Source organism: Hemicordylus capensis, chromosome 1, assembly GCF_027244095.1.
Source record: "Hemicordylus capensis ecotype Gifberg chromosome 1, rHemCap1.1.pri, whole genome shotgun sequence".
In the NCBI taxonomy this organism is placed as follows: Eukaryota; Metazoa; Chordata; class Lepidosauria; order Squamata; family Cordylidae; genus Hemicordylus; species Hemicordylus capensis.
Window position 1 is genome coordinate 229,516,223 of NC_069657.1, and position 26,042 is coordinate 229,542,264.

At 43.3% G+C, this 26,042-nt stretch overlaps 1 protein-coding gene across 6 annotated transcripts in view; it reads left to right on the top strand.

Moving 5' to 3' along the window:
* IQCA1 (IQ motif containing with AAA domain 1) overlaps positions 1-26,042 on the top strand; it is a 169,826-nt gene that overhangs the window by 69,066 nt on the left and 74,718 nt on the right. For all 6 annotated transcript variants that reach the window (XM_053283146.1, XM_053283149.1, XM_053283147.1 and 3 more), the window contains exons 7-9: positions 3,335-3,419; positions 13,811-13,957; positions 24,433-24,508. In XM_053283146.1, the coding sequence (XP_053139121.1) occupies positions 3,335-3,419; positions 13,811-13,957; positions 24,433-24,508 (308 nt within the window). The remainder of the gene's footprint in view (positions 1-3,334; positions 3,420-13,810; positions 13,958-24,432; positions 24,509-26,042) is intronic.

The following is a 26,042-nucleotide window of genomic DNA, read 5'->3' on the forward strand; positions in this document are numbered from 1 at the left end:
AAACCTCAAATTGCCAAATTTGAGCTGTCTTGCAATGCCAAGTTACCTTTAGAAGTATTATTTCTTTTCAAAGTTCAGCCAGTGGTACAGAACTATGTTCTAATTAGAGACGAAAGAGTATGATTAGAGACTTTGTTGCAGTTCAGTGCCAGGTATTTTTTGTCTCTGCACAGGGAAATCTCTTTGAAGCTGAAGCACTGTTAGCATAACTTTAGGTCATAATAAGAATATTATACATAAAGAGAATGTGTTGCTCTTTTGCTCAAATAAACTATCTGGAACGTATATGTTTATAAGATTAACATGGTTATTTTTGATGCTACTCACTTTTCATTAAGACAGCTTTTGTTCAAGAATGCTTTAGCATGTTTAGAATATCCTTTGAGATCTATAGTAAATGCTTATTCAGGGGTACATTCCAGTTGAGTTCAGTGAGACTTATTCTCAGTAAGAGTGAAAAGGATTATTGCCTTAGATATGTGGCAGGTAGCAGAGGTTCTCACTACAGCAAAGATAAACAAACCCTAATTGTCACGTTGATTTCTCATTAGAGACTTTCTGGGCTATTCTTAGGGTTATGTGTAGACAAGATTAATCCTTAGTTACAGTGTAGAACAGAGGAAATTGTGGGGTTGGTAGCTGACATCCTAAATAATGCTGCAAGCATGCAGGCAAAGAATGCATGCCTGCAGTGGCTTCACTTCCATTTCTGAAGTGTAGTGCTCACAGATGGGGGGAAAGGGGAGGTTCACTGATCTCCTCATCCCCACAGCCCTCCATGACATAATTGTGCATTGCACAGAGTACTTTTGGAGGAAGGAGAGAATAGCAAGCACCTGCTCTTCAGAAGAAGCAGGAGTGGAGCTCTTGCATGTGTGCATCATTTGGCTGCATGCCTGCAGCATTAGTTAGGATGTCAGCCAGTGTCCCCTGGCACTAGGCATACTGGGTAAGGTTGTGTAAAACCTCTCATAAATTGCACCTTCTTTTTGAGGAGAGGGTGGCAATTTCTACATTTATAGTTTAGCACTCAACAGATGATCAGCCTGGTGAGACTCTGATTTCAAGAGTTGGCATGGACCCCTGAAATGCAGCTTTTAAAACTTACTAGCCTTTAGTTATTATTATTAACCTGAGTTAACCCAGGCTAACCAAACTTAAAATTCAAAGCAATAAATCATAATCATACACAGTGAATTTCAACATAGCATTAATTAATTAATGTTTAGCATGTATTTTTAAGCAAGTCTATAGGACTGCACATTTTAGAAATACAGATGTTATTTTGGTTGTTGTAGTTTGGAAAAACTGAGAATTGAGTTGATGCCCAAATCTGGGGCAGGATTCATCCTTCAGCAGACATTGCTGCGGTTGCAGCCCTCTTCCCTTCCCTGTCTGGCACTTGGAACATGCACATCATAATTCACAACAGGAAGCCAGTGTTGTACAGCACACCTCCCATCTAGTAATCTATGTGTCCTCCTTCCTCTCAGAGCCCCAGCCTGCAAGTGACTTCAGCTCCAGGAGTAAAGAGGGTTCCTTCATGCACTATGGCATTCTCCTCCCGTAGCTGCACCAGGAGCTGTTGGGCAAGGGGGTTGTGGATCATGTTCTTGGTTTGCTGAGAGCCACAGTCTTCTTCCTTTGCACCGAAGAAGGTTGTAATTCCTACCTAGCCCTTTTGAATACTTTTGTCATGTCAGGATGTACAGAGAACAGCATGCCAAGCTGTCCAATGCACAGATGCAGCTGGTACACATATGTTTAAAAATTGACTAATTACATAATGTTGAGACACAGTGCAATAGAGCATGACGCAAATGTGCAGAGCCTCAAACTAGTGCCTTATGCTGGACCATCCTTCCCTACAGAGGACATGACAGTTTAATAATGGGAACAGCTGAAACTGCTGAACAATTGACTTGAGGGCAATCAAGGGCTGCAATGAGTCATTAGTTATGCTTGTTTTTAACAACACATTTCTCTCTAATGTGGCCTAAATATGAAGCAAGCCAAATCATCTGTACTTCAGTTTTAGAGCCAAGAGCAATTTTTCAAATGAATGCATAAAAGAGACGAAAAACATAAAAGAATCATGTGACACATATGTTTAATATTTACATTAAATAGGAAATTTGATCTATATGCCATATATCCATTCTTCTTTGTTAGCATTATGTCTGTATGGTTGCAAAGACGCAACCATACAGACATTTATCCCACCAGGTCTTTAAAAAAACAGTCAGAAAAAGAAATGAAATCAGCATCTTTAAACAATGAAATATAAATCCATTTTCTCCCCTATTCTGGAATAAATTGACTGTAAGAAAGGTTTAAAGAGAGATGTGTCCATCATTGAATCTGCCTACTTTCCAATTAATGATATTTATGGACAGGGAGAACTTTGCAAAATCATATAGAAGATAGCTTCAAAGGAGTGCAACAGTACTGGAAAAGTCTCTCAAAAAGAAGAGCACAGGATTTAAGACTTGTAAATGAGATAATATTAGACTGAGCAAAGTTTAAACACAATTAATTAATCTCATTAATACATTTTTCCTTGGGAATTTAGAATGTTGGATGCAGTAACTAATGCTTAACAAAGTAGGACTTATTAAACCATTTTATGACTTTGTAACATGCAGTTTATAATCTCTGTTGGGAATATTTCATAACAACCTTGTTCAAGGGATATCTAAACCTTAGTATGTGGAGATGAAATAATCACATACAGTGGACTTCTCCATTATCCCTGTCTCCACTTCCCTCCTCTTCTCATGTAGCCTTCCTTGTGAGCCACTTAGATTGTGAGCCTTCCTAGATTGTGAGCCACTTGAGGTAAGGAGCAGTTGTCATCTCATTCTTTGCAATGAGCAAGCATAGATGGTGCTATATGTATATGGATATGACAAATATTTATATACCGCTTTTCAGCAAAAGTTCCCAAAGTGGTTTACATAGATATAAATAAATAAATTTATGAATGCATATGGCCATAAATAAATATTAATTAATTAATTAATAAGGTAGGTAGCTGTTATCTTCATTAGTTAGAGATGTTTGAAATTAGAATTTAAGAGAAAGTGGCTTGCCTTGGACCACCCTTAAATCTGTGGCTGAGATAGGATTTAAGGTCTTGAAAGTCCGTCTTCACCATACCACACTGATTCTCAAGTTATCCAGCTGAGGTTAAACCTCTCCCACAACATCAGGCTCATACTGCTGATTAGCCACAGGTCATTATTCAAATGTTTTTAAATCCATTATTCATAAATGCTGAATTAAAATATCCTGCAATATTCTGTTTTTAAATAAAATATTTGCTTTCATACAGGCATGTTACAGGAAAGTTTCCTGACTACCCTGATGAGCAAGATGGAGGTTCAGCTGCTATTTTTTCTGAAAAAACTCCAGATGAGGTAAAGATTATTTTGATTATGAATGCATATGAGCATAAATAAATAAATAAATTTTTAAAAAGTTTTTAATAAATTAGTCACATGTCATTATTCACCTGGGCATAATTGGGCAAATATTACTAGTCACTACTAACTATTTGCTGCTAGAAATCAATTTAGTATGGCTAATAAATTAAGTTCATAATCAGAATAAATGTTAAAATAATGAATTCTACTTATGTTGGAGAAATGTAGAAACCAAAATTAAACCTGATCATCTCCAGGGTTATACTAGGTTGAGCGTATTACTTTTTGTAAGGTAAACTGTGAAATTCTTCGTGTATTATAGCTCCTCAGTTTCTAGAGAGCTGCTCATGTGTTAGAATGAATGCATTTATAATGTTGCTATCAGATAGGAAGTCATGATCTTGGAAAACATATATGGTATACATCACTAGATGCAAATAAATTTATACAAAATGTACATAATAGTATGTTATAGATACCCAAGTCTAAAATTTGAATTATCACCTGCTTATCATCTAATATAACTATTTACTTAATTAATACTCTGAAAGCATGTTCTTTCTTTAGAAAAAGGAGAAATACTTGCCCTATTAATACTTGCCCATTATGAATGCATTGCCACAGTACCTAGGTATTGCCCACAGCAGCATGCTGGCAACTCCTGCATCCCACATTCTGACACACTCTTCGCCCCATCTCCTTCATATCCCCAAATACTAAGTTTATCTCTTGCTCCTGTTCCCTCAGCACCTAAGTACAGGAATGAATGAATAGGACTCTAACTAAATAGTGCAGAATTCCATGGATTTCTGTACTGATTTCAGACAGAGATTAAAGTCTTGAAGTCAGAAATTGTGTTGATTTGTTCAAGTCAATACGCAAAATGCAGTGCCCCTTCCCCAACAATATCTTTGATTTCCTGACTGCTTTGTTTCCTGCCTTATAGTACTTTGGAGTATCCTTGCTTCCCTGCCCTATAGTACTTTACCTGTCTATTCCCTTTCTGGGCCCATGAGTCAATATTCTGCTAAGCCTTTCTCCGTGGCCAACCTTTTGTTAACTCTGTGTCTTTTCTGTCCATTTGCCTGAGACAGTGGGCCGGTTCAGATGATTGTAGTTTATTGGGACAGGAATGTGGTCTGAACCCTCCTGAATACTCACTCCTCCTGCAGTCAGTAGATCTAGTTTGATAAACAACAATCTGTAGAGAGTAATGGAGTAATGGCAGGTGAGAGGGCACGCCCTCAACTCCTGTCTGTGGCTTCCAGCGGCATCTGGTGGGCCACTGTGTGAAACAGGATGCTGGACTAGATGGGCCTTGGGCCCAGCTGGGCTGTTCTTATGTTCTTATGTTCTTAATCTGAGTGAACAACAGGAGGATGAGGCAGGGGTGTGAAAGAAAGCAACTATTAAAGATGGGAACTGGGGGAAAGAATGCGTCGCCGTGGAAAAAACTCACAAAGATCATAGGAAGAACAGTGGCTGTGTGCTACTGGCAGAAAGTGTGTTGGGATGGCAATCATAGGCAATTGGCTGAGCAGAAGAAGCTGGTTCAGACAACCCCCAAACAGTGGCTTGTTGGGTTGTGGCCTGAACCCTCCTGAGTCCACACACTCCCTCCTTCCCTTCCTTCCACTCATGCACTACTGACATCCTGTTTTGTTAAAACAACTCCATGTATCATCTGAACTCCGAGCTGTTTTCTAGCTATGGTTTATAGACCAGAGTTACTGTTAATAATATCTCCAGATTTGGATGAGCTGCAGAGCTGTTGTTTTAACAACCCTTACATTCAAAGGAAATCTTCTTTACTTTAGCACACTTTGGCCTCTCAGTGTAAACTTGTTTTTTTCATTCATTTTAGATAAATTATCTCTGGTTAATCACCTCAACATATTGCTTTCTCCATCAACACCCAGTGAATATTTTAAGATAGCTGTCAGGATAAATCTAAAAACCTAGATAATAACAAGTTACATTAATTAAAGATAAATGGACAAAAGTGACATTGGGGAGACATTGAAGATTACCTTAAGGAGTCAGACATCAAAGGGAGCCCTGGTGTTCAGTCTTTTCTGTAAGGCAGAATTGCACATGGACTTTGGGGGGTCTTTTCTGATATTCCCCAACAAGTAGAGAAGTGTACAGGCAAGACCCTTTTCCCAATGTGATGCCACTTGCAACAAAAAGCAGCCGCAGGATTGTTCTTCACTGGCATGGTATATGGGAGAATTTCTTCACAAAACACTGAAAAAATTTTAAAAGTGCATCTGCAAAATCATGCTTGTAAAATAAAGAATGTGAGTTTTGAGATTTGATTTTCCAGTTATAGCTATACACACAAACAAAACAGATTTTGAGTCCCCGAGTTAACAGACTGGCTGGCTACAGTACAAGAAAAATAATGTTGCCTTGGAGCCTTTAAATATTTCAAAAGGAAAAATTGGCTTTTTGGAACATAATCATAGCCTTTTCCTGGCAAACATTACTTATCAATCCAATTAATAAAAACACTTTGCTGACCATTCAGTTTGATGTGTAAACATATCCAGATACATTTTTGTAATTCAGTTTGGGTAAAATCTCATCTCTACGATATATTCTTTTCTTTTTCTTTCTTTCTTTCTTAAAATGTTTTTGCTATGAACGCAGATAATTTTGCTATGAACACATACTCTGCTCTTTCATTTCTAGATTGTTACTGCAACAGCCTATGTTGCAATAATAATATAGTCACTAATTTAGTATATAGAATAATTTCCGGAAAGCCCAAGACAATCTGATGCATAAAGTAGGCAACATTATTAGACAGCATTTTTAAACCAGAAGTAATTATCTAAGATTTACCATTTTGAGGGGTAGGGAACAAGCAATGTTATCAGCAGTTTAATTAATTTGCACCATTTCTCATCCAGACAGCTGTGGCCCAAAATCATGTTAGAACACAAAGTAATAAACTTAAAAACCTTGCAGGAACCCGAAGGTCTGCACACTGTATTGGGCATATGGGTCAGGGCCTTCCCACTGCAGCTCCTCAAAGCCCCTGAAAAGCTGCTCTTGGAGGACAAGGAAACTCCAAGAACAGCAATTGATGGAGTACAAGGGGGTGCCGCAAGAAAGGAAAAGCAGCGAACCACTCCCTTCTGTGTGCAGATGGAAGGACTTGCAATTTTTCTGTTTTCACAAGTTTTGTTGAGCTGATCATGGAACCAAACTAAACAAATGTTATGTTTTATGTTTTCAAAAATAACTCTGGAGTCTTAAGTAGGGATGTGCAAAAAATTTCGGGCACAGAACGATCTGTGCCCGAAACGAACAATTTCGGGTGATTCGGGGCCGAACCGAATCACCCCCGATGTCCCCCGAATTTTTTCGGGCACGAGCCAAATCACCCGAATTTCGGGCACAAAAAATTTGGGTGATTCGGTTCACGGTTGATTTTTGGCGATTTTTTAAAGTTTTAGTGACTTTGGGGCAGTTCGGGGGCATAGCATGGGATCTGGGCAAAAGGAGTGGGGTGGGGTGGTAGTGCCTAATGGGTGCAGGCTATCACCCCAATTTCAGGGGGATTGGGCAAAGGGCTGATTTTTGGTAAATTTCTGAAATTTTCATGTCTTTGGGGCAGATTGGGGCAGAAAGTGGGGCCTGGGGCAGAATAGTGGGGTGGGGTGGTAGTGCCTAATGGGGGGAGGCTACCACCCCAATTTCAGGGGGTTTGGACAAAGGGCTGATTTTTTGAGAATTTTTGAAGTTTGGGTGTCTTTGGGGCAGATTGGGGGCAGAAAGTGGATCTGCCCCAAAATAGTGGGGTGGGGTGGTAGTGCCTCATGGGTGGAGGCTACCACCCCAATTTCAGGGGGATTGAGCAGAGGGCTGATTTTTTGAGAATTTTTGAAGTTTGGGTGTCTTTGGGGCAGATTGGGGGCAGAAAGTGGATCTGCCCCAAAGGAGTGGGGTGGGCTGGTAGATAGTGCCTAATGGGTGGAGGCTACCACCCATCCCCAATTTAAGAGTGATTGGGCAGAGGGGTGAATTATGGTGAATTTATTTGTATGAGGTTTGTCTTCATAAGGTGAAGTGTGCTAAATTGATTACTTCCTCATATTATTCATAGTAAAGGAAAGTGTGAAAAAGTGAAAGTGGGGTCATGAGAGTTGTTTAATTGAAAAAAATCTCATTTGCTATGATAGAATGAGAATTCACACCTCAGAAAAAACTTTAAAAATTCACCAAAAATCAGGATTTTGCCCAATCCCCCTGAAATTGGGGTGGTAGACTCTACCCATTGGGCACTACCACCCCACCCCAAAATTTTGCCCCTGGGCCCCTTTTTACCCCCCCCCGAATCGATTCGGATTCGGATTAAATCCGAATCCGAACCGAATCAAGGGTGATTCGGGTGACCCAGATTCGGGCACAAAACAGAACAGGGGTGATTCGGTTCGGGTCCGAGCCGAATCACCCGAAATCCCGAATTGCACACCCCTAGTCTTAAGTTATGATTTCTAGAGACCAGATGATTCCTGTGATGGTTCTTATAATGGGATGTGCAGTTACTTGATGTGAATACATCAAGTACAATACTTGATACAATACAATACCTGATGCAAATACATCAAGGTAGTATTGGCATGTAGTAGCAATTTCCAAGACATGCTTGCTTGTGTAATCAATCATGGGGATCATTCACCAGGACATTGCATGTCTGAGAAAATCAAACTGAGAAATGACTTAAACTATTTCTTCATTCTGCTACCCAAGCTCCCTGTTTTGCTGTGTTAATGCTGTCCCTGGGCTGTCTTCTTCACTAGGGTCATGTCTACAAAAGATTAGGGCACAATAAATGTGTTAGTCTTCATGGTGCCCCAGGACACCGAAGCTGTTCTCACAAGCAGCCATGAGCAGGCTAAGGCGGCCCAGCCTGCTCTTGGCCGCTTGTGAGAAGCAGCAGGAGGAAAGTGGCTGCCGCTGCTGCCACCACTGCCACAGCAAATCTGCCTGTGGAGCCCTCTTTCAAAATGAAGTTAAGAGAACAAGTGCTCCCTTAACCTCCCATTCAAAGCAAGTGCTCTCTTAACAAAGCAAGTGCTCTCTTAACTGGGATCGTCTGCCAGCCCCAGCAGCTTGCAACCAGGGCTGGAAGACTGTGGGGTCCTTGGCCGGCATCTGGAGAATCCCCACAATGCACTGTGCCCTCATGAGATGCACTATGGGAGTTTCGAGGGGCGGGGTGACACTTCACATCCCCTGACCATCTGTGCTACCGGCAGCTGCCAGCAATTGTGTGGGCAGGTGATTAGCCCGCCCAGGAAGAGAAGAGGGATCGTCTGCAGGAAGGTAAGTACTAGCAGCCTTACTCCCCCCTTTCCCTCAAGACCTTTCTCACTGATTGTCTTTGATATTTGTGAACCGCCCTGAGCTATTTTGTAAGGGCGGTCTAAAAATCGAACATCAAATAAATAAATAAATCCTGTACAAGAACAACATGGCTACTTTTTGAATTTGTTCAACACATATAAGCATGTTTTCGTGTGTGTGTGTGTGTGTGTATAAATTTTGGCGCAGCGGCTTCTGCAAGATTGCAGGCAGGAGTCTCTCTCAGCCCTATCTTGGAGATGCCAGGGAGGGAACTTGGAACCTTCTGCATGCAAGCATGCAGGTGCTCTTCCCAGAGCGGCCCCATCCCCTAAGGGGAATATCTTACAGTGTTCACACATGTAGTCTCCCATTCAAACCAGGGCAGGCCCTGCTTAGCAAAGGGGACAATTCATGCTTGCTACCACAAGACAATACAACGGATATTCTTACTAAACGCATTATGAGTCCTCGCTTACCTGACTTGCCTTTTTAAATTGTTCGCCTTTTTCACTGATCTTTCTTTTTTGTTGCAACACCATAAACCCAGACCTCATTTTCTTTTCTCCCCCCAAATTACTTCATGCCTTCTCCCCCCACATATGTTTAGTCTCCCACAAATGTACCACTCTTTCCTTGCCTTACGTAATATTACTACTTAGGATGTTCATTGTACATTTGTAGGACTCAAAATTCTTCACATTTTGAAGTATTTTAAATACTTCATATGTTGAGACATATGTTGTAATTCTGAAGTGTAGTTCAGTATAATTATCCTCATAATGCTCGTAGTGCTGAAGCAGAGTATGCATTCTTAGAGAACTAACTCTCTCTCTCTCTCTCTCTCTTGTTCAGTTCAGGTCAGAGGCAAGATATTAGCTTTAAGGAAATTGATTTGTACCCGAATCTAGCTGATTCGGGTGATTTGGAGACAAAACAAATCACCCCTGTGGTCCATTGACTAGATTCGGGTACAAATCGAATTGTGCCTGATTCGAATCGAATAAAAAATACCTTAAAAATAAGCTGAGTACCCCATTGTGTGTGTGTATAGGGGGTGGGGTGTAGTTGACACATGGCAGTTGACAGTTGGCACTGTCCAATGATAGTCAAAATGAACAGAAGAAACAAAGGCGTATAGTGAATCCTCATAGGGATTCATTTTGAGGAAAAGTTATTAGACACCAAAGAATCTAAACATTTCAATATTCCTAAAAATTAAAATGAGTACCCTAATGCCTTGCAGGTGGGGGTGGGGTGTAGTTGGCACATGGCAGTTGATGGTTGGCACTGTTCAATGACAGTCAAAATGAACAGAAGAAATGAGTGTGTGCAATGAATCCTCATAGAGATTCATTATGAGGAAAAGTTATTATAAACTGAAGAATCCAAACACTTGAAAAATAATGACTGCACATTTTGCTCCATAATTCCACTTCTACAAGGGCTAGAGCTTAGCTTTTTAAAAAAATTGAAAGCTTGAGATCCATGTTAGGGTTAGGATATGGCAACTTCAAATCCCCATTGTTTCCTATGGCGGGATAGTTCAAAATCAGTAAAAACCGAAATAATTCATTAAAAATCAACCAAGTATCCCACTGCTTTGATATTTGGATGGGAGGTGGCACCCATGGGGCCCTACCCACCTCCCAAATTTGGTGCCCCTAGGACCTTGTTAAGTGGTCCAAATCATTTTGAATCTGAATCAAAGCAAAGCAAATACAAATCGAATCTGGGGTGATGGGGGGCGTTAGATTTGGACGCAAAACAAATCAAGGGTGATTTGTTTGGGGCACAAATCGAATCAAAAGAATCGATCTGTGCACATCTCTAATTAGCTTGGAACTTCCTGATCACCATTCTGGCTGGCTGTGCTTGGTAATTGTAGCCACATTGTTCCTTGCTTCCATTTCCTCTTTCCAGTTTACTCCAGGCTGTTGTACCTTATGACCCTTTGGTTCATTTCTTGAGACCTAATAGGGAATAAAAGTTCCCAATGATGTCCTTCCCCTTCCCTGTTAGCCATATAGGTCTTCCTTCCACTTCAGACATTTCCATCCCAAGCCAGAGTGCTTGCTGAACAACTGGATGTTGCCAGAGCACATTGCCTAGTGCTCACAAACCACTGCACAGTACTGCATTTGTATTTTTCAAAATTATTTTGCAGATATACAAGGCTCTATAGTTGTTCTAATATCCATATCCCCACTTAGTCACAAAGCACCTTGAATCAGTCATTCTCTCTCTGATTAACATATCTTATATTTGTGAAGATAAAGTGAGGGTGGGAAGACACTGTAAGCCACCTTGGAGGAAGGGTGGGATTAAAATGTAATAAATACATTTTAACCAATGACCCAGTTCCCAGGATTAAAAGCAACATATTTTGTGCAGTTCTTCCATACCAACGTCTCTAAATTCTCCTTTTTAAAAAGGAGAAGTAATTGTACAAGATTTGAGTCTTTAGAAGTTTCCTTATTTGCATAGGCCATGGGATGAGTCCCATTTTTGTGCATTTACTCCCTGTATATTTTGTATGATGCAAAATTGGAGTCCATGTATCTCTGCGAGGAATGTTTTAGTCAAGTCAAGTTTTATTTACGGTCTTAGACCAAACAATCCATGCATGCAAACAGCAGAACAATTTATAGAAAAATCTATAGGTTCTCATTATACATCTTAAAAGCAATGTAACAAAATTTGGCTACGGAGTTAAAATTTAAAACATTTTCATCAGAAAGAAAAAGGAGTATAAAGCTCTTCTTAGAACTAAGAAATTGATTGCAACTCAAAAGGAATGGCTATCTTTGATAGAAGCAGCTAGGAAAAATGATTTAACAAATTTTTGGAGGCTGATTTCATTATCCCAAAATAAGGTAAACTCTGAACAGGCCTGTCCAATTGCCCCTGAATTATGGGAATCACACTTTCGGAAACTTTATAGCAACCACACATTTAAACCCCAGATTGACCTACATATAGATACTTTACCTTCCTGGCCTACGGTCTCCACCTATGAGGTGGAACAACTAATTATGCAGCTGAAGGGTGGAAAAGCACCCGGGAACGATTATATCCCTCCAGAACTATTAAAGGCTCATATAGACTGGTGGGCCCCAGCACTGGCTATTTTGTTCACCTATATAGACCAAACTGCACAATTCCCTCAGGAGTGGGGCTCAGCCATGGTGGTCCCGATCTATAAAAGAGGCAATAGGGAGGATCCCTTTAACTACAGGCCAATTAGACTTTTGAATATAATAAGTAAATTGTACGCCAAACATCTGTGTGTAAAACTTTGCTCTTGGATGGAGCAGGAGCATATAATCCATTATGAGCAAGCAGGTTTTAGACCGAATAGATCGGCTATGGACCATTGCTTAATTTTACAACATCTTGTGGACAAACAAGTTAGGGTCCATAAAGGACCACTGTTTGCCGCTTTCGTGGACCTTAAAATGGCCTTTGACTCAATTTCAAGGAGTCTACTATGAACTAAATTGGCTAGTACATCTATAGATCAAAGGCTTTTATTATTGCTCATCAAGCTGCATGAGAACTCCTCTTTAAGAGTACGTTTGGACACTGCCGGCAATTTCACCAATTCAATTCCAACAGAGAAAGGTGTGCGGCAAGGGTGTGTGTTGGCCCCTTATTTATTCAATCTTTATATTAACAATCTGATTAATCGGCTGCAAAATGTTGATATCCACGCACCTAAATTAGCCAACAAAAAGTTCCCGATCCTGATGTATGCGGATGACGCGGCTATTTTATCTCAAACCAGGGTCGGGCTCAAAAGAGCTTTAGATGTTCTAACATCTTATTGCCAAGAGGAACACTTGAAGATAAATTATAATAAATCTAAAATTATGTGCTTTAAAAATAAACCAAGGATATTTACATGGACCTTGGATGGACATAAATTAGAACAGGTCAATCAAATAAAATATCTTGGGGTGGTTTTTCAACAAAATGCTGGGAAAGTGGCACATATGAGAATGGTAGCTGACTCAGCAAAAGGAATGTTTTAGTGCTAATGCTGAAAGGCAGAGGTGGAGGCAGGTAATGTTTAAAAAATGCTGCCTCAGAACAAAATGTTTTAATGCATATTATGCACATTTTGTACCATCTATTCTGGATTTTGCATTATGCTTCCACTAATTATTTCATTACAAGGATCTCTTCCAATCATTTTGAGCCTTCGTGGCTCCAAATTAAGGTAAATATGTGAAAATATATAGCCAAGAAACTCTTAAACTGACAGTTTACAAAAATCAGTGTTAGGTTTGTTGTTTTAAAATGTTGCCTGACTATTGTACTCAGAAAGCAATTTTAATTCATCTGTCTGGGACCTATGTTTTTTCCCCTTCAGTGGATTTAGGTAATCAAGATTCCTGCTGACCTTGGGCTAAAAATCTGCAGAATTTCCTATGGTTTATTTGGGAAATTTGGCAGAGAACTTTTAGCCCAATATTGATGAGACTCTTGACTACCTTTTTCCACTGAGGAAAAAAAAAAGAGTTCTCAGACAGTGTCCAACCTCCAGAGCTCTGCACTGCAGAGTGCAGTGTAGATCATCTGGGAGCATGATCTGTGCTCCCAGCAACTTCACACCCATCATCTGGTGAGTTTAACCAGCCTTCCCCCCTCCCACACACACATACATCCGCCCAATCATGTGAACAGCCTCAGTAAAAAACATCGCAATCAGCATGAGCCAGATGCTGGAAACAGAAACAACATTTGAAGTGCTGCTGCTGCTGCTGCTGCTGCTGCTGCCGCCGCCCAGGGATACATGGTGAAAAAAAGTTTTAAAAAATAATTACCCTCTTCCAACTTAATTAACTGGTTCCCCTCTATCTATCTATCTATCTATCTATCTATCTATCCTGAATAAAATGCTGGTTGTGATTTCTTAAGATCTGTAAATTTACTGCTTGTTTTATAGCAAACAAATTTTCTTTCTGGCCGGTTCTTTCTAAAGTATTTTAAAAATCTAGACAGATTTGATTCTTATTTTCTACCAGGTTGCTGCAGAACTACGTGCTAAAGAAGAAGAAGCAGAAAAAAGGAAAAAAAAGAAAAAGGGGAAAAAAGAAAAAAAAGAAAAAGAAAAAAAGAAAAAGAAAGGAAAAGAAAAAGAAGAGAAGAAACCAAAGAAGAAGAAAGATGAGGTAAGACATTATTTAAATATTACTTTTAACCATCATTTCAAATACTTGTTGGTTAGAATCTGGATGAGGTCCAGGTGTATGCTTCTTTAGCAGAGTTGTGGGGTTTTTTCTGTCAGTCTACATAGATTTCATATGTTCTTCAAAATCCATTCTAATCCATAAAAATACAATGATCACCATGAAAGATCTAACATTGCAGAGAAATACTATACAACAGGGTCCTTGTCCAGAAGATAGCAGCATCCAGATACCAGGTTCAGAGAAGCAGCATTCCTTCAAATTCTGTACCAAGAACTTGATCAAGTTCTAACCAAGGAAAGCGTTCTCTATGAAGGCTCTTTCTGGGGTAAGAATCATGGATTCTGAGTCCTTTGTATCTATGAACTGAATAGATACTAACCTGAATAGTAGCTGCTGTAAGATGGTATCCTGCCTCAAATGCAAAGTGTTTGTGTATGTGTGGGAGTTGTGGGGGTGCTATCTCCTTTCTTGGATTTGCCAGAAGCAAATCATATAAAGGCATCCCTTTTGGAATCCATAGCTTTTCTGAACTTGTCACTACTATTCATTTGCTCCACCACCAGTACTAATTCCATTACTGTCCTATTGCCTGGCATAGAGGCTGAGGATCAAACCACATGTTATACAAATTTCCATTATCGGAACTCCAAATTTTTGCCCCTTAAAAAGGAGGAGGGGTGAAAACCAGCATAAATCATCTAAGACCTGAAGTAGTGTGTCAGAACTCAGGATGCTCTAGTCCAGGGATTCTCAAACTTGGGTCCTCAGGTGTTATTGGATTTCAACTCCCATAATCCCCAGCCTCAGTGGCCTTTGGTTGGGGATTATGGGAGTTGAAGTCCAATAACACCTGAGGACCCAAGTTTGAGAATCACTGCTCTAGTCTAAACCAAGATCCAGTGATTGTGTGAACCCATGCATCTTACCTATCCTAGTCACCTGTATTCTACATGCCCTCACCTGCATGTCTACTGTAGACATCCCCAGATAGAGCAGATATTACTCACGGGCGCCCTAGCATCCTGACCCTACTCCATGGCTCCCAAGCTGCAACACCATTGGATGCACTCTGCCTGGCAACACACCATGCCACACTCACCTGCTATGACTGCCCACACTGCCACAAGCAGACCTACACCTCCTCCCTAAAGCACCATGACTCCCACTCCACTGACAGCTAAGCCCACCAGTATCTCCACAGTCAAGCAGCTGTCAAGGAAACCACATGCGCTATACCACCACCACAATCTGTGCCTCTCCATTCATGGCCACTCCACACTCCTGTACTACTACTATGGATGTTTACATACTGCTCTTCAACCAAAATTCACAAAGCAGTTTACAAAGAAAAATACACAAACAAAATGGTCCCCTGTCCACAAAGGGCTCACAATCTAAAAAGAAACATAAGGCAGATACCAGCAACATCCACTGGAGGGATGCTGTGCGGGGGCTGGGTAGGTCTCCCCTTGCTAAATATAAGAGAATCCCCACTTTCAAAGGCATCTCTTTGCTCAGTTAGCATGGGTTACTCCTCACATACAAACAGCTGTCCCTCAAAGGGATACTCATGACTCCTCAACTCCTTGCCTCTGCTCACATGTCTCCACTCAGGCATATAACCAGCAACACAGCAGCAGCTGTCGGTGGATACAACAACTAATCCTACTTCACCAGTTCCAGAAACATCTACATATCACCAAAGCAAGTCCCGAGGAAGAGCTTCTCAGTAGCACCCCCTCTCCTACTCTGGGCACAGCTCTAAAGCACTGGCTGTGAGATTCCCTTTAAGGGATGCAGCTCAACAGGCAACAGCAGCCTGGCATCCCATGGGTGTGGCTCACTATCCTCCCAGGTTCAAGAACTCAGACATCCTAACATAACATATCAGATCTGCAGGTCCCACACATTCCAGTTGATGCCCATCAATATAAGCACTCCAGTCCCACAGACACTCCCAGTGCCACTCCCTGAACCTGAAAGGTGCTCCCAGTGTTCCCACCAGTATGGGCAATCATGTCATGACCTCCCAAAAGGATGCTCCTGGCACATCTATGCTGGCAGCAGCCCAAAGTGCAACTCTGAGTCCATGCCCAAGAAGTTCTGGGCCATGTATTGGTGCCTTGAGGAAGCTGCCACCCAGTCTGGGTGGACCAGGGCATCTGGTAGAAGTTGAAGGCCCAATAACAGTGCTTTCTACCTCAACATCACCACAGACCTGGCACTTAGGAGCTTTGACCGCACTGGCCACCAGTACAAGGAGCACATCAGCTTCCTCCACAAAAGAATTAAAGAGCGGCTGAAGGTCTCGGACTTGTATGCCCACCTACTACGACAAACTCACAGCTGTATTTCTGGGATGCATGGAAATCACATCTGGGCACACCATGGATGGCGGGAACACCACTGGGGACAAGCAGCAGAGGACAAACACTTGACAAGGCAGGGTGCAAAGTGCCATGCACACACTGTCAGGATGCCCCAGGCACCTCTGTCCCATGGTGAGAAAGGCCTTCCTTACGTCTCCTCAACGCAAAGGGCTTCAACCTCTACAAAGAGTGACCCAAGCAAGCAAGCAGAGGCCCCCACCATGGTGCCCAATGACAAGCCCCAGGACCATGGCGAAGGGGAAGGCTGGCAAGACGTTAGGGAGTAGGAGGGTTTCGTGATGGAGGACCCCTTTCTTGTTCTTGGGCCAGAGACCTTGAGGATGCACCTGAGGGTGTGGGGGTGCCTGTGGAGGGAATCCAGCAGCCCATGGAAACACTGCTACAGAGGCATTTGTGCACCAGAATGCAACAGAGTGACTCAACCCAAACTGTCTTGGGTGGGAGAAAAAGAAATTGGGGAGTGCAGAAATGAGCTACACGGCTTGCCTGGAGGCAGGGTTTAGTAGACTGAGTGGAGAATCTCACTTGCTTATGAGGGGAATCTACACCCCTGGCCCCACCAATGCCTCCCCTCCCCCCCCCCACATCCTATCACAGTACCTGGCTGACTTTCTCTAGAGTGTGCTTATAGAAGGGGATGCCCAGCTGCATGAGCAGTGTTCAGCCAACTGACATGCTGTCATATGCACTGAAGACTATATGCCTTTGCACTCCTTCTGACAGGTGCACTGATGACACACATTGGAACTATGGAAGAGAGATATTGGAGGCCATCAGTTCTGCCATGGCCACGTACAAGGCAGGACCTGTGTGACCATCTGCAAGAGCATCATTCGCTCCAACTCAGTCTTTGAGTGCTACATAGATGCCCAGTGAATGGAATATGTTGCGGAGCAGATGGTGGAGCACAATATCCAGACAGCCCTTCCCACACCAGCATTAGCACTAGCATTGGCAGTGGGGTACCCTCCACCTTACTTTCTCCCACACCCAATGATGCACCCCCAATTCCACAGGAGCAGAGTAAGTAGGGGGCTATGGAGTCAAAGGGGTATAGGGAGCACATCTTGCATGATGGGGAAGGGCTCCAGAGATGCCCCATAGGGCAGATGCTGGCCCAGAGATCTGGCACTGGCAAGCAGTGCAGAGATTGGGTGTAGAGATCGGTCTCCTCCTGCAAGATGACCATAGTGTGACATCCCTATGGAGGGCCCCTTGGCCCACCGAGTGCCCCAGTTGCTGCTCTCTCAGCTTCATAGCCACCCTGAGAGTTGTGTTGTAGCCCTCTGCATGGATGCCAGTGATGTTGCCCTCAGCTCCTGATATATAGGTCCATGCCACTGATCCCCTGCCCTGACACTCTGCACGTTCCAGCAATGCTCCTGTTACCCACTCTATTGTTTGCATTACATTGGTACTACTGTTTATTGCGCCCTTTACACACACAACTTGACATTGCCCCTGTATTTTGCATATATTTCCTAGCTGAACTCTCATGTTGAATACCTGCCTGTGAGTTAATAAAAGTATGCCAAAGTATGTTCCCCTCATTCCTTAACTTTTCTGGTCATCACGACAGCCAAAGGGAGCCGTAGCTATGCAAACAAGTAGCCATTGTCCCAGATGGAGGCAGATGCTCAGGGAGGAGGGGGCAGGGGTTGGAGTGAGAAGTATCATAGTGGGGATTCAGCAGAAGAATGGGCAAGGGGTGGGGGAGACTAGGAACATAGGAAGCTGCCATATACTGAGTCAGACCATAGGTCCATCTAGCTCAGTATTGTCTACATAGACTGGCAGTGGCTTCTCCGAGGTTGCAGGCAGGGGACTCTCTTAGCCCTGTCTTGGAGATGCCAGGGAGGTAACTTGGAACCTTCTGCTCTTCTCAGAGTGGCTCCATCCCCTGAGGGGAATATCTTGCAGTGTTCACACATCAAGTCTCCCATTCACATGCAACCAGGGTGGACCCTGCTTAGCTAAGGGGACAAGTCATGCTTGCTACCATAAGACCAGCTCTATGACTATGAGAGCTTTATCTCATATGACTATGAGAGCTTTTTCTATTCTTTACCACCCTCTTGAACTCTAGAGTGGCTGTGGCTTGACTATGAAGAACTGCACCAGGAACAGTGATGTCCCAGGTGCCTGGCATCCTCTGGTTTGGCTATCCCCACCCAGGGCTTCAGAGTAGTGATGTGCATGAACCTGTTCAGAGGCCCTTTTATGGGCCTCCGAACAGGTTCAAAAGAACTGCCCCTTTAAGGGCAGGGCAGGGTGCTCTGACCCCTCCCACCATGTTTCCCTTGCCAGTGCTGCAGTTTAAAAGGATCTGGCGGGGCAGCAGTGTAAACATGCACACGAGCGTGACATGCGCATGAGCACCGGGTACTTCTGGTCATTTCCAGTCTGTCAAGGAAATGGGGAGGCAGGGAGTTATGCTGCCGCTCCGCCGTACCCTTTTAAACTGTAGTGCCGGCAGGGGAAATGCGGCAGGCGGGGTAAGAGCACCCTCCCCCACCCTTAAAGATCTCCACCCTCGAGCCATCCCCTGCCAGTTCCATGCACATCCCTACTTCAGAGAGAGGGTAGTGTGACTGAACCATATGATTGTCTGTCTAGCAGTGAGGGGGCCCTTGTGCATGGTGTGGAGTACCCTCCCTGTTGGGGTGATGTGAGTGCAGGGTTCACAACTAGAGGAATTGTGGGTGGGAGGAAAGAGTTAACGTATCTGGTGCTCACTTGGGCAAGTGCCCTGTCTCCCTGGGTGAGTGAGTGCAGCAACGGCCAAAGAGGTCTGAGCAGGATTGTAGCTGGGAAGAGCCGATGGGGAGGGCTCTTGACACAAAAAGCCCTACCCATGTGAGGGATGTTATCTGGGTTTTGGGGGACAAGGGAATAGAGGAGTGGGTCCAGTGCCAGGATGAAACAAGGCAAGAATGGCAATGGTGGGTGGGTGGGTGGATTCTCAGTGACCCAGTGGGACTACCAATTGTGTGCTTGCCTCCACTTCCATTCTCACCATGCCCTGAACTCACATTCAAACTATTGTGAGAATAGGACCTTTATGTTAGAAAAATCAGGCATGCAGACCCAAATCATACAGTAGGCATCAGCAGTGGCGGCCAGTACTGATGAGCTGGGGTGTCTCTTGTGTGTGCTGCTCATTGCTGACAAGCCACATGGGCTAGTCATTTGCCTGGTTGAGTCCAAAGCAAGCTGCTGAAGTTCTCTTAACTCAAGGGAACTTCAACAGCTTGCTTTAGATGCAAGCAGGTGATTGACCAGCTTGGGGCTGGGCAAGCAGTGCACACATGAAAGGGGCAGCCAGAGCCGGTAAGGAAGGGAGATCAGCAGCAGGGCCATAGGAGGCTTGCTGTCAGCTGGGGGACAAACCTCCACCGGTAGCCCCTACCCCATCACAAGTAGACATATGTGCCAACATGCAACGTCCATGGCCCCTGTGTCAACATCAGGCTCAGGCAATGTGGCAATAATCAGGAGAGAGGCTGCTCAGACCCATTCCAGATTCTCCTCAGTCAGTGCTTCATTCCAGTGTTGGCTAGGAGCTCTGCCTCATGAATGAAGCACTAATTGGGAGTGGGGCTGAGAGTGGCCCTCCTCCTGATGCTAGCTAATTTCCCTGCATCTGATGTTGATGCCGGGGGCATGGGCACTACTGGGAGGAGAGGCTGGTTGGCTGTTTGTCAGTGCTTCACTCAAGCCCTGGCTGGCTGGGCGTATGTCTTCCTCTGCCTTGCTGGACAGGAGAGGGGCGCACTGTTACCGTCCAGGCCTGATTTATATACTAAATATTCTCATTAGCTATTATACAAAATTAGGTCTGGCTCATAGTGTCACCAAGTGACCAAGTTCTTTTATATGGTGACCATGTATGATCTGGGCGCATAGAAGAAAGGAGATCAATCCTCAAAGATTCAGTGGGCTTTATTGAGTATAAAAGAATAACAACATAATCTAGCAAAGCAGAAAGCAGAACACTCTATCAATATCAGCAACAGTATTTCCTAGCCAGCACCAATATTCAACCCGTGTGCCTAACTAACATATGTGTATGCAATTAAATCTTCCTAGAGCCTAATTCAAATACAGGCAGAAAAGGGGGGGGGGGCGGAAGGCTGGGGGCTGGCATGATTTGGGGAAGATCAGGAGTTAGTGGGGGGGGGGGGCGAGGAGAAGGGAACAGGAGAGGGGGAAGGGATGAGGGGATTCCAGGCTTGTAGGAACAGCATATTTACCAGGATCAGAGACTTGAGAGCGCAGGATCTTTCAGCTGAAGGAGCGAGGCGCTTGGCGGGAGACAGGAGCATTTGCAGTTGCTCAGATCATGGCTGAGAGCCAGAGCACCATGGCTGGGGAGTCTTGGCTTCTCACTGCGCAGTAGAAGTCACAGACAGCTCCAGTCCATGAACAGAGTTCCTGCTTTGCCCCGCGGCTTAGCAGCAAACTCTGGGATCTTTGTGTGAGCAAGATTGCCCGTAGGCATAAGTCTGCTAAACTGCCATGTCCAGAGACTCCTTCTTATAGTGGTTCCATCCTTTGATGTCCATTTGAGTCTTCTGGATCACAAAAGGCGTTTATTCCTGCTATCCTCTGAATATTGTCTTTTAATTACCAAAAATATCTCAGGATATTTGGTCAGTTCAGAGAGATCTCAATCTCATCTCCTGTAAACTGTGCACTTAGAAGGGAGGGGGAACATTGCCCAAGGCAAATCTGCATCTCAGAGCTGCAAATTGCATCTTCCCCCAGAAGGTGTTAAAAGTCAGGAGTTAGTGAGAAAATTTAGTTCTATTGGTGAGAGATAGCCATTACATTATTTCTTGTGTACCTCTATAGATTGTGTAATTATACATGTGTGAGACGTTCAATACATTTGGCTAGCACAGAAGCATCAGTGAGGTAAGAATTAAAGTCTACAGGCGGATCTCTGTATGCATTTAGCTATGTTGAATTTCTATGGAGAGTAATTGAGTTAATCACTGACAAGGATTAACACTGGCTTCTTGCAACAGGAAGCGGGAGAGATCAGCCCCTGGCAGACTATTGATTAGCTCAGGCCTAGCCCTTTTGTTTCTGTGAGTGCTCATTCCACAATACAATGCTGGATTGCCTCCTCCCTCACAGAGCAGTTGACCTGGGCATCAGTTTACCTTGAGTCCAGGCATTTAATTGAACTCTTAATATAAAATGAAATCAGACACAGGCCTATATTTCATATACTTCTGGCGTCCATAACAGCACCTTGTGCTCCCAGCTGGCGAGTGCTCTGTTTGCTGGGTGGGGGCAGGATGGGGCGAGAGGGTGTCCTAAGGGAGTGGGTGCCATGGCAGCCTCCCTAGACTCCGGCAGCCCCTACAGACCCCCACAGCCCAGATACTGCCATTCCCCCCCCCCCGTCTAATGGTGGGAGCTTAAGTTGCTGCTCGCTCTCCAGCCCCCTCCCCAGCTCATTAGGTACTGGCTGGCACTGGGCATCAGGGGAGTAAGGTGACAGATTAAGGTGTTTGAGCCATATGTTTTGCCATATGGCTCAAAAATGATAATTTTGAGATATTTCACATACTTGGTACCTGCAACTCCTGTTCTGCAGACTAAGAACAATGATGGCCTGATGATACATTATTCTCACTATATGAACTCATTTTCCTTCTCTTTACTGAAAAAATACCTCTAAACTTTGCTGCTTTTGAAGCTTTTTCTTTGCTATCTTTCTTTAACTCTGTACCTCATCTATGTAACCCCTAAATAAAAAAAAATACACAGAAATGTGTTTTATAGTGTTTGAGATCAATTTTCAAAAAGGCTGTCTGAAACACATGAAAGATACCACATCAGGTTTCAAGACCAACTTCTGCATTTATGTTTTACATTGTTTCTCAGCATATGGCTAATGGCTAATAAATGGTATGATGAGGATCTTGATGCAGAGTGGGCCATTTGGGTGTTATCCATCCCCTGCCTCTCCAGATTCCTCTTTTCTGTGGGTTCTTGCTGTCACTGCCTCCTTAATACCATCCTAAAGACCACAGGAATGAGGGACTCTCTCCGGACTTGTTCATTAGGAATAAGGGGCCTTTAGCCTTCCCATTTACACAGATGGGAAGACTCAGCCAACATTCCTTTGTATTTTGCATTTAAGGGAAAATTGCATGAGCCTAATACGCATGTGGGAGGGTAAACTCCCTTCAGAGCATTCATACAAACACATCACTAACCCCACTTTGTCAAAATTTTAAAAAGGCTTCATTACAAGTTTAAGATCAAGGATCAGAGGGAAAACCAAGCATACAAGAAAGTAAAGACTTGCACAATTTAGGCCTACTTTGCAGGAATATGTACAGATCTTTCTTTCTAGGCAAGCTTAACCAGGCAGGAACAAACAGGCTGGCTACACTTCATCAGAAGGAGAGGGAACAATGTGGGAGAGAGATGTGACTTCAACAAACCAGGTTATAGTAGGTGGGGGCAAGGTTACCCATATTTGGAGATGACATCTAGGAATGCAACTGTTGGAAGGGAAACAAGCCCCATTGGTGGTTTAATTGATGGACAAATTCCTGGGTATCTGGGCCTTCTGCTTACATCTCCAAACAGAAGAACCGAAAGAAAGCTCAAAGATCATGGGCTCTGGCACACTAGAGCTGATAGTCTGAAAGAAAGAAAAACTAGAAGTCTGACTTTGTGCTTCTAATTGTACTGTACAAAGCATTGTTGGCAGGACTTGTGCAGAATGTCCCCAATGTTCATAGACCCAGCATGGTCCAGGTTGTACTAGTTAATATGCTAGCTGGTAGTAGACAGCTCACTCTCTTTTCAAGTGCAGGTGAGCCTATACTGTGAGAGAGACACTCCCTGATGTAGCCAGGACCTAGGCATCTTAAGGGTGTAAACCAGCAATTTGAAGGGCACCAGAAGCCATCAAGCAGTTGGATCCTTTTCAATAAGGCTATTCATGGATGGGAGGTGAGGCAGGGTTTCACCTATCTTACGCCCAGATTATCCTTGGTCTTCTCATGGGCGTGCCATTGCACATCTACATGATCCATGCAACATGGATTGCTGGAGGCCAGGACTTGTTTTCCTGGACTCTGGGAATCCCTCAATTAACCATGCAATGAGCGTGGTGCATTGGGGAATTCCCCTGGAAGACTCTGTTTATGCTCGGGCTGCATGCAACCTGAGCATACACAGCGCCCACCCACCCCCACTAGCCAATACACACGACTCATGCCCTGGCTAAAGGCTGGGGTTAGAAGTCGGGCTGCCTGCGAGGGCAGCGCTAGGATCAGGCTCAATCCTGGCAGTGCACACAGGCAGCCAAACCCAGGCTGGGTTGCCCTAGCCTGGGTTTGGCTGCTTGTGTGCATAGCCTTCAAGTCTCCCAACTTGTCTAAGGTGCATTCTTCTCTATTATGTACCAACTGAAGTTCCTGAATTGTCTTCAGGTATACACACAAAGAGCACATTGCATTAATGGGCTCTAGAGAATAGCAGCTGTCTAATTCCATCTCACCAGACAAGGTTGTATATTGGATACAAGATTGAGGAATAGGTGCTCCTAGTCACCCTTTCTGTCTAAGGTTGCAGGATCAGTGCCAAGTGCTCAGTATGCAGACCGTTTATCTGACTCGGAAAGGAGAACCATGTATTGCAATATCCCCTAATTCCCTCTACCAGATGACAGGGACCCCCAGACATTGTTGACTCTAATTTTTTAACCATACCACCTTGACCACAGCTTCCATTCTCTAGTATAAAACAGACACTTTTGCTTCCAGATTAGTTGGAAGAGGGGGTGGGGTGGAAATCTGATTACCAACCCAGTGATGAATCTTTCTCAATGAAATTCTGAATCCCAAGGGTAAGAAGTCAGAACTCCTTCATGGTTCTGGGATCAGAACACTGATATCCAGAATGGATCACATGAAATCTTGCTTGGGCCAATATGGGATCATTGCTACTAGTTTGGGGATCACAGGTAGGTACTTGTTATAACCCTTTTTTGTTGTCAGCTGTTATTTTCATTCTCTGTGCTTCTAAATTAAGGAAGAAGATGAAGGTTGGAAAATGGGCCCCAGTAATTTTCTCCCAGTAATGGAGGAAGGAAACAACAAATACAAAGGCAAGTAGAGCAAGCACTTGGAAGAAAAACTTCATTGGTGTGTTGAACATGCTGGCAGTCTATAGACCTGTAATAGCTTCATTGTTGGAGAAAACATTAATGGCATATAAGTGCTTGAATTTATATCATTGCCCTTTAGTAGCCGAACCCCCAGTTCTAAAGAGAAAATATCCACTGGACTTTCAAACATAAGAGATGCCAAGTAGTATGTTTCTTCAGGTCCTTTACCATAGGACCTGTTTACTGTAACATGCAAACCAGACCCCTGAAACACAAAGGTAAACATGGTAAATTAGCATGTTGTCAGGGTTAGGATGCATGCTTCATTAAACATTTTTAATGGTATTTTAAAGATTTATGTTTCAAATGTGTGCCTGGGGATTTTTGAGCTGTTTAGCAGGATATGACATACTGGACTTGTTCATCAAAAGACTCAATTTATCACGCAGAGTTGCTGGAAAATGGGAGGGAGTTAATTCCTTGAGATCTAACTCAAAACAGATGTGTGGTTATTTCTGGAAGTTGCCAATTCAGCTATGACGTTTTACATATTTTTATCCTTAAAGGGTAAACTTAAAGGATTTAACAATGCACAGTTATAACAACTATAGATGTGCTAGAAGAGGCTTGTACAACTTATTACTTACTGGGTCAAATGCACCTACTAGCTGTCTGTGGTAGTTCACCAAAAGTTTGAGAGAACAGCATTTACTTGAATCCAAGATTAGGTTTCTTCCAAGTACTTGAGATAGTATCAAACAGTATATAAATATGATGAATAAATAAATACTTTGATATTAGAAATGGGGGTTGGTCTTAAATTCAGAGTCCTCTGCCTTTTGGGTACATACAGGTATAACCAGTATTTAACTTGCATTTTTCAAGGGGTTGTCTTAAATTCAGAGTCATCTTCTTTCTATTCAGGTAAATATGATATTCCTGTATATGTGGCTTGCCTGAGACTGCAGCAACAGAAAAGGCTGTCAAGCAGCTGGCAGATCATAATACAGGGCTGTTCAGCTGAGTTTGGCTTAATTATTAATTAATTAAAAATTAATTAATTAATTTGGAGCCAGCGTGGTGTAGTGGTTAGAGTGCTGGACTAGGACCGGGGAGACCCGAGTTCAAATCCCCATTCAGCCATGAAACTAACTGGGTGACTCTGGGCCAGTCACTTCTCTCTCAGCCTAACCTACTTCACAGGGTTGTTATGAAAGAGAAACTCAAGTATGTAGTACACCACTCTGGGCTCCTTGGAGGAAGAGCGAGATATAAATGTAAAAATAATTAAAAATAATTATTATTATGGGTCACAAATTGTGCAAGCTTATACCAGAAGATGGACCATTATTTGGAAGAACATAAGAAAACTGTGGTTGCATTTGCCTCCCTCTTGTTCTTTTCTCTTTAGATCAGGGGTGTCAAACTGCAGCCCTCTAGCTGTTGTTGGCCTCCAACTCCCATCATCCCCAGTCACAGTGGCCAATAGCCAGAGATGATGGGAGTTGTAGGACAACAGCTGGAGGGCCACAGT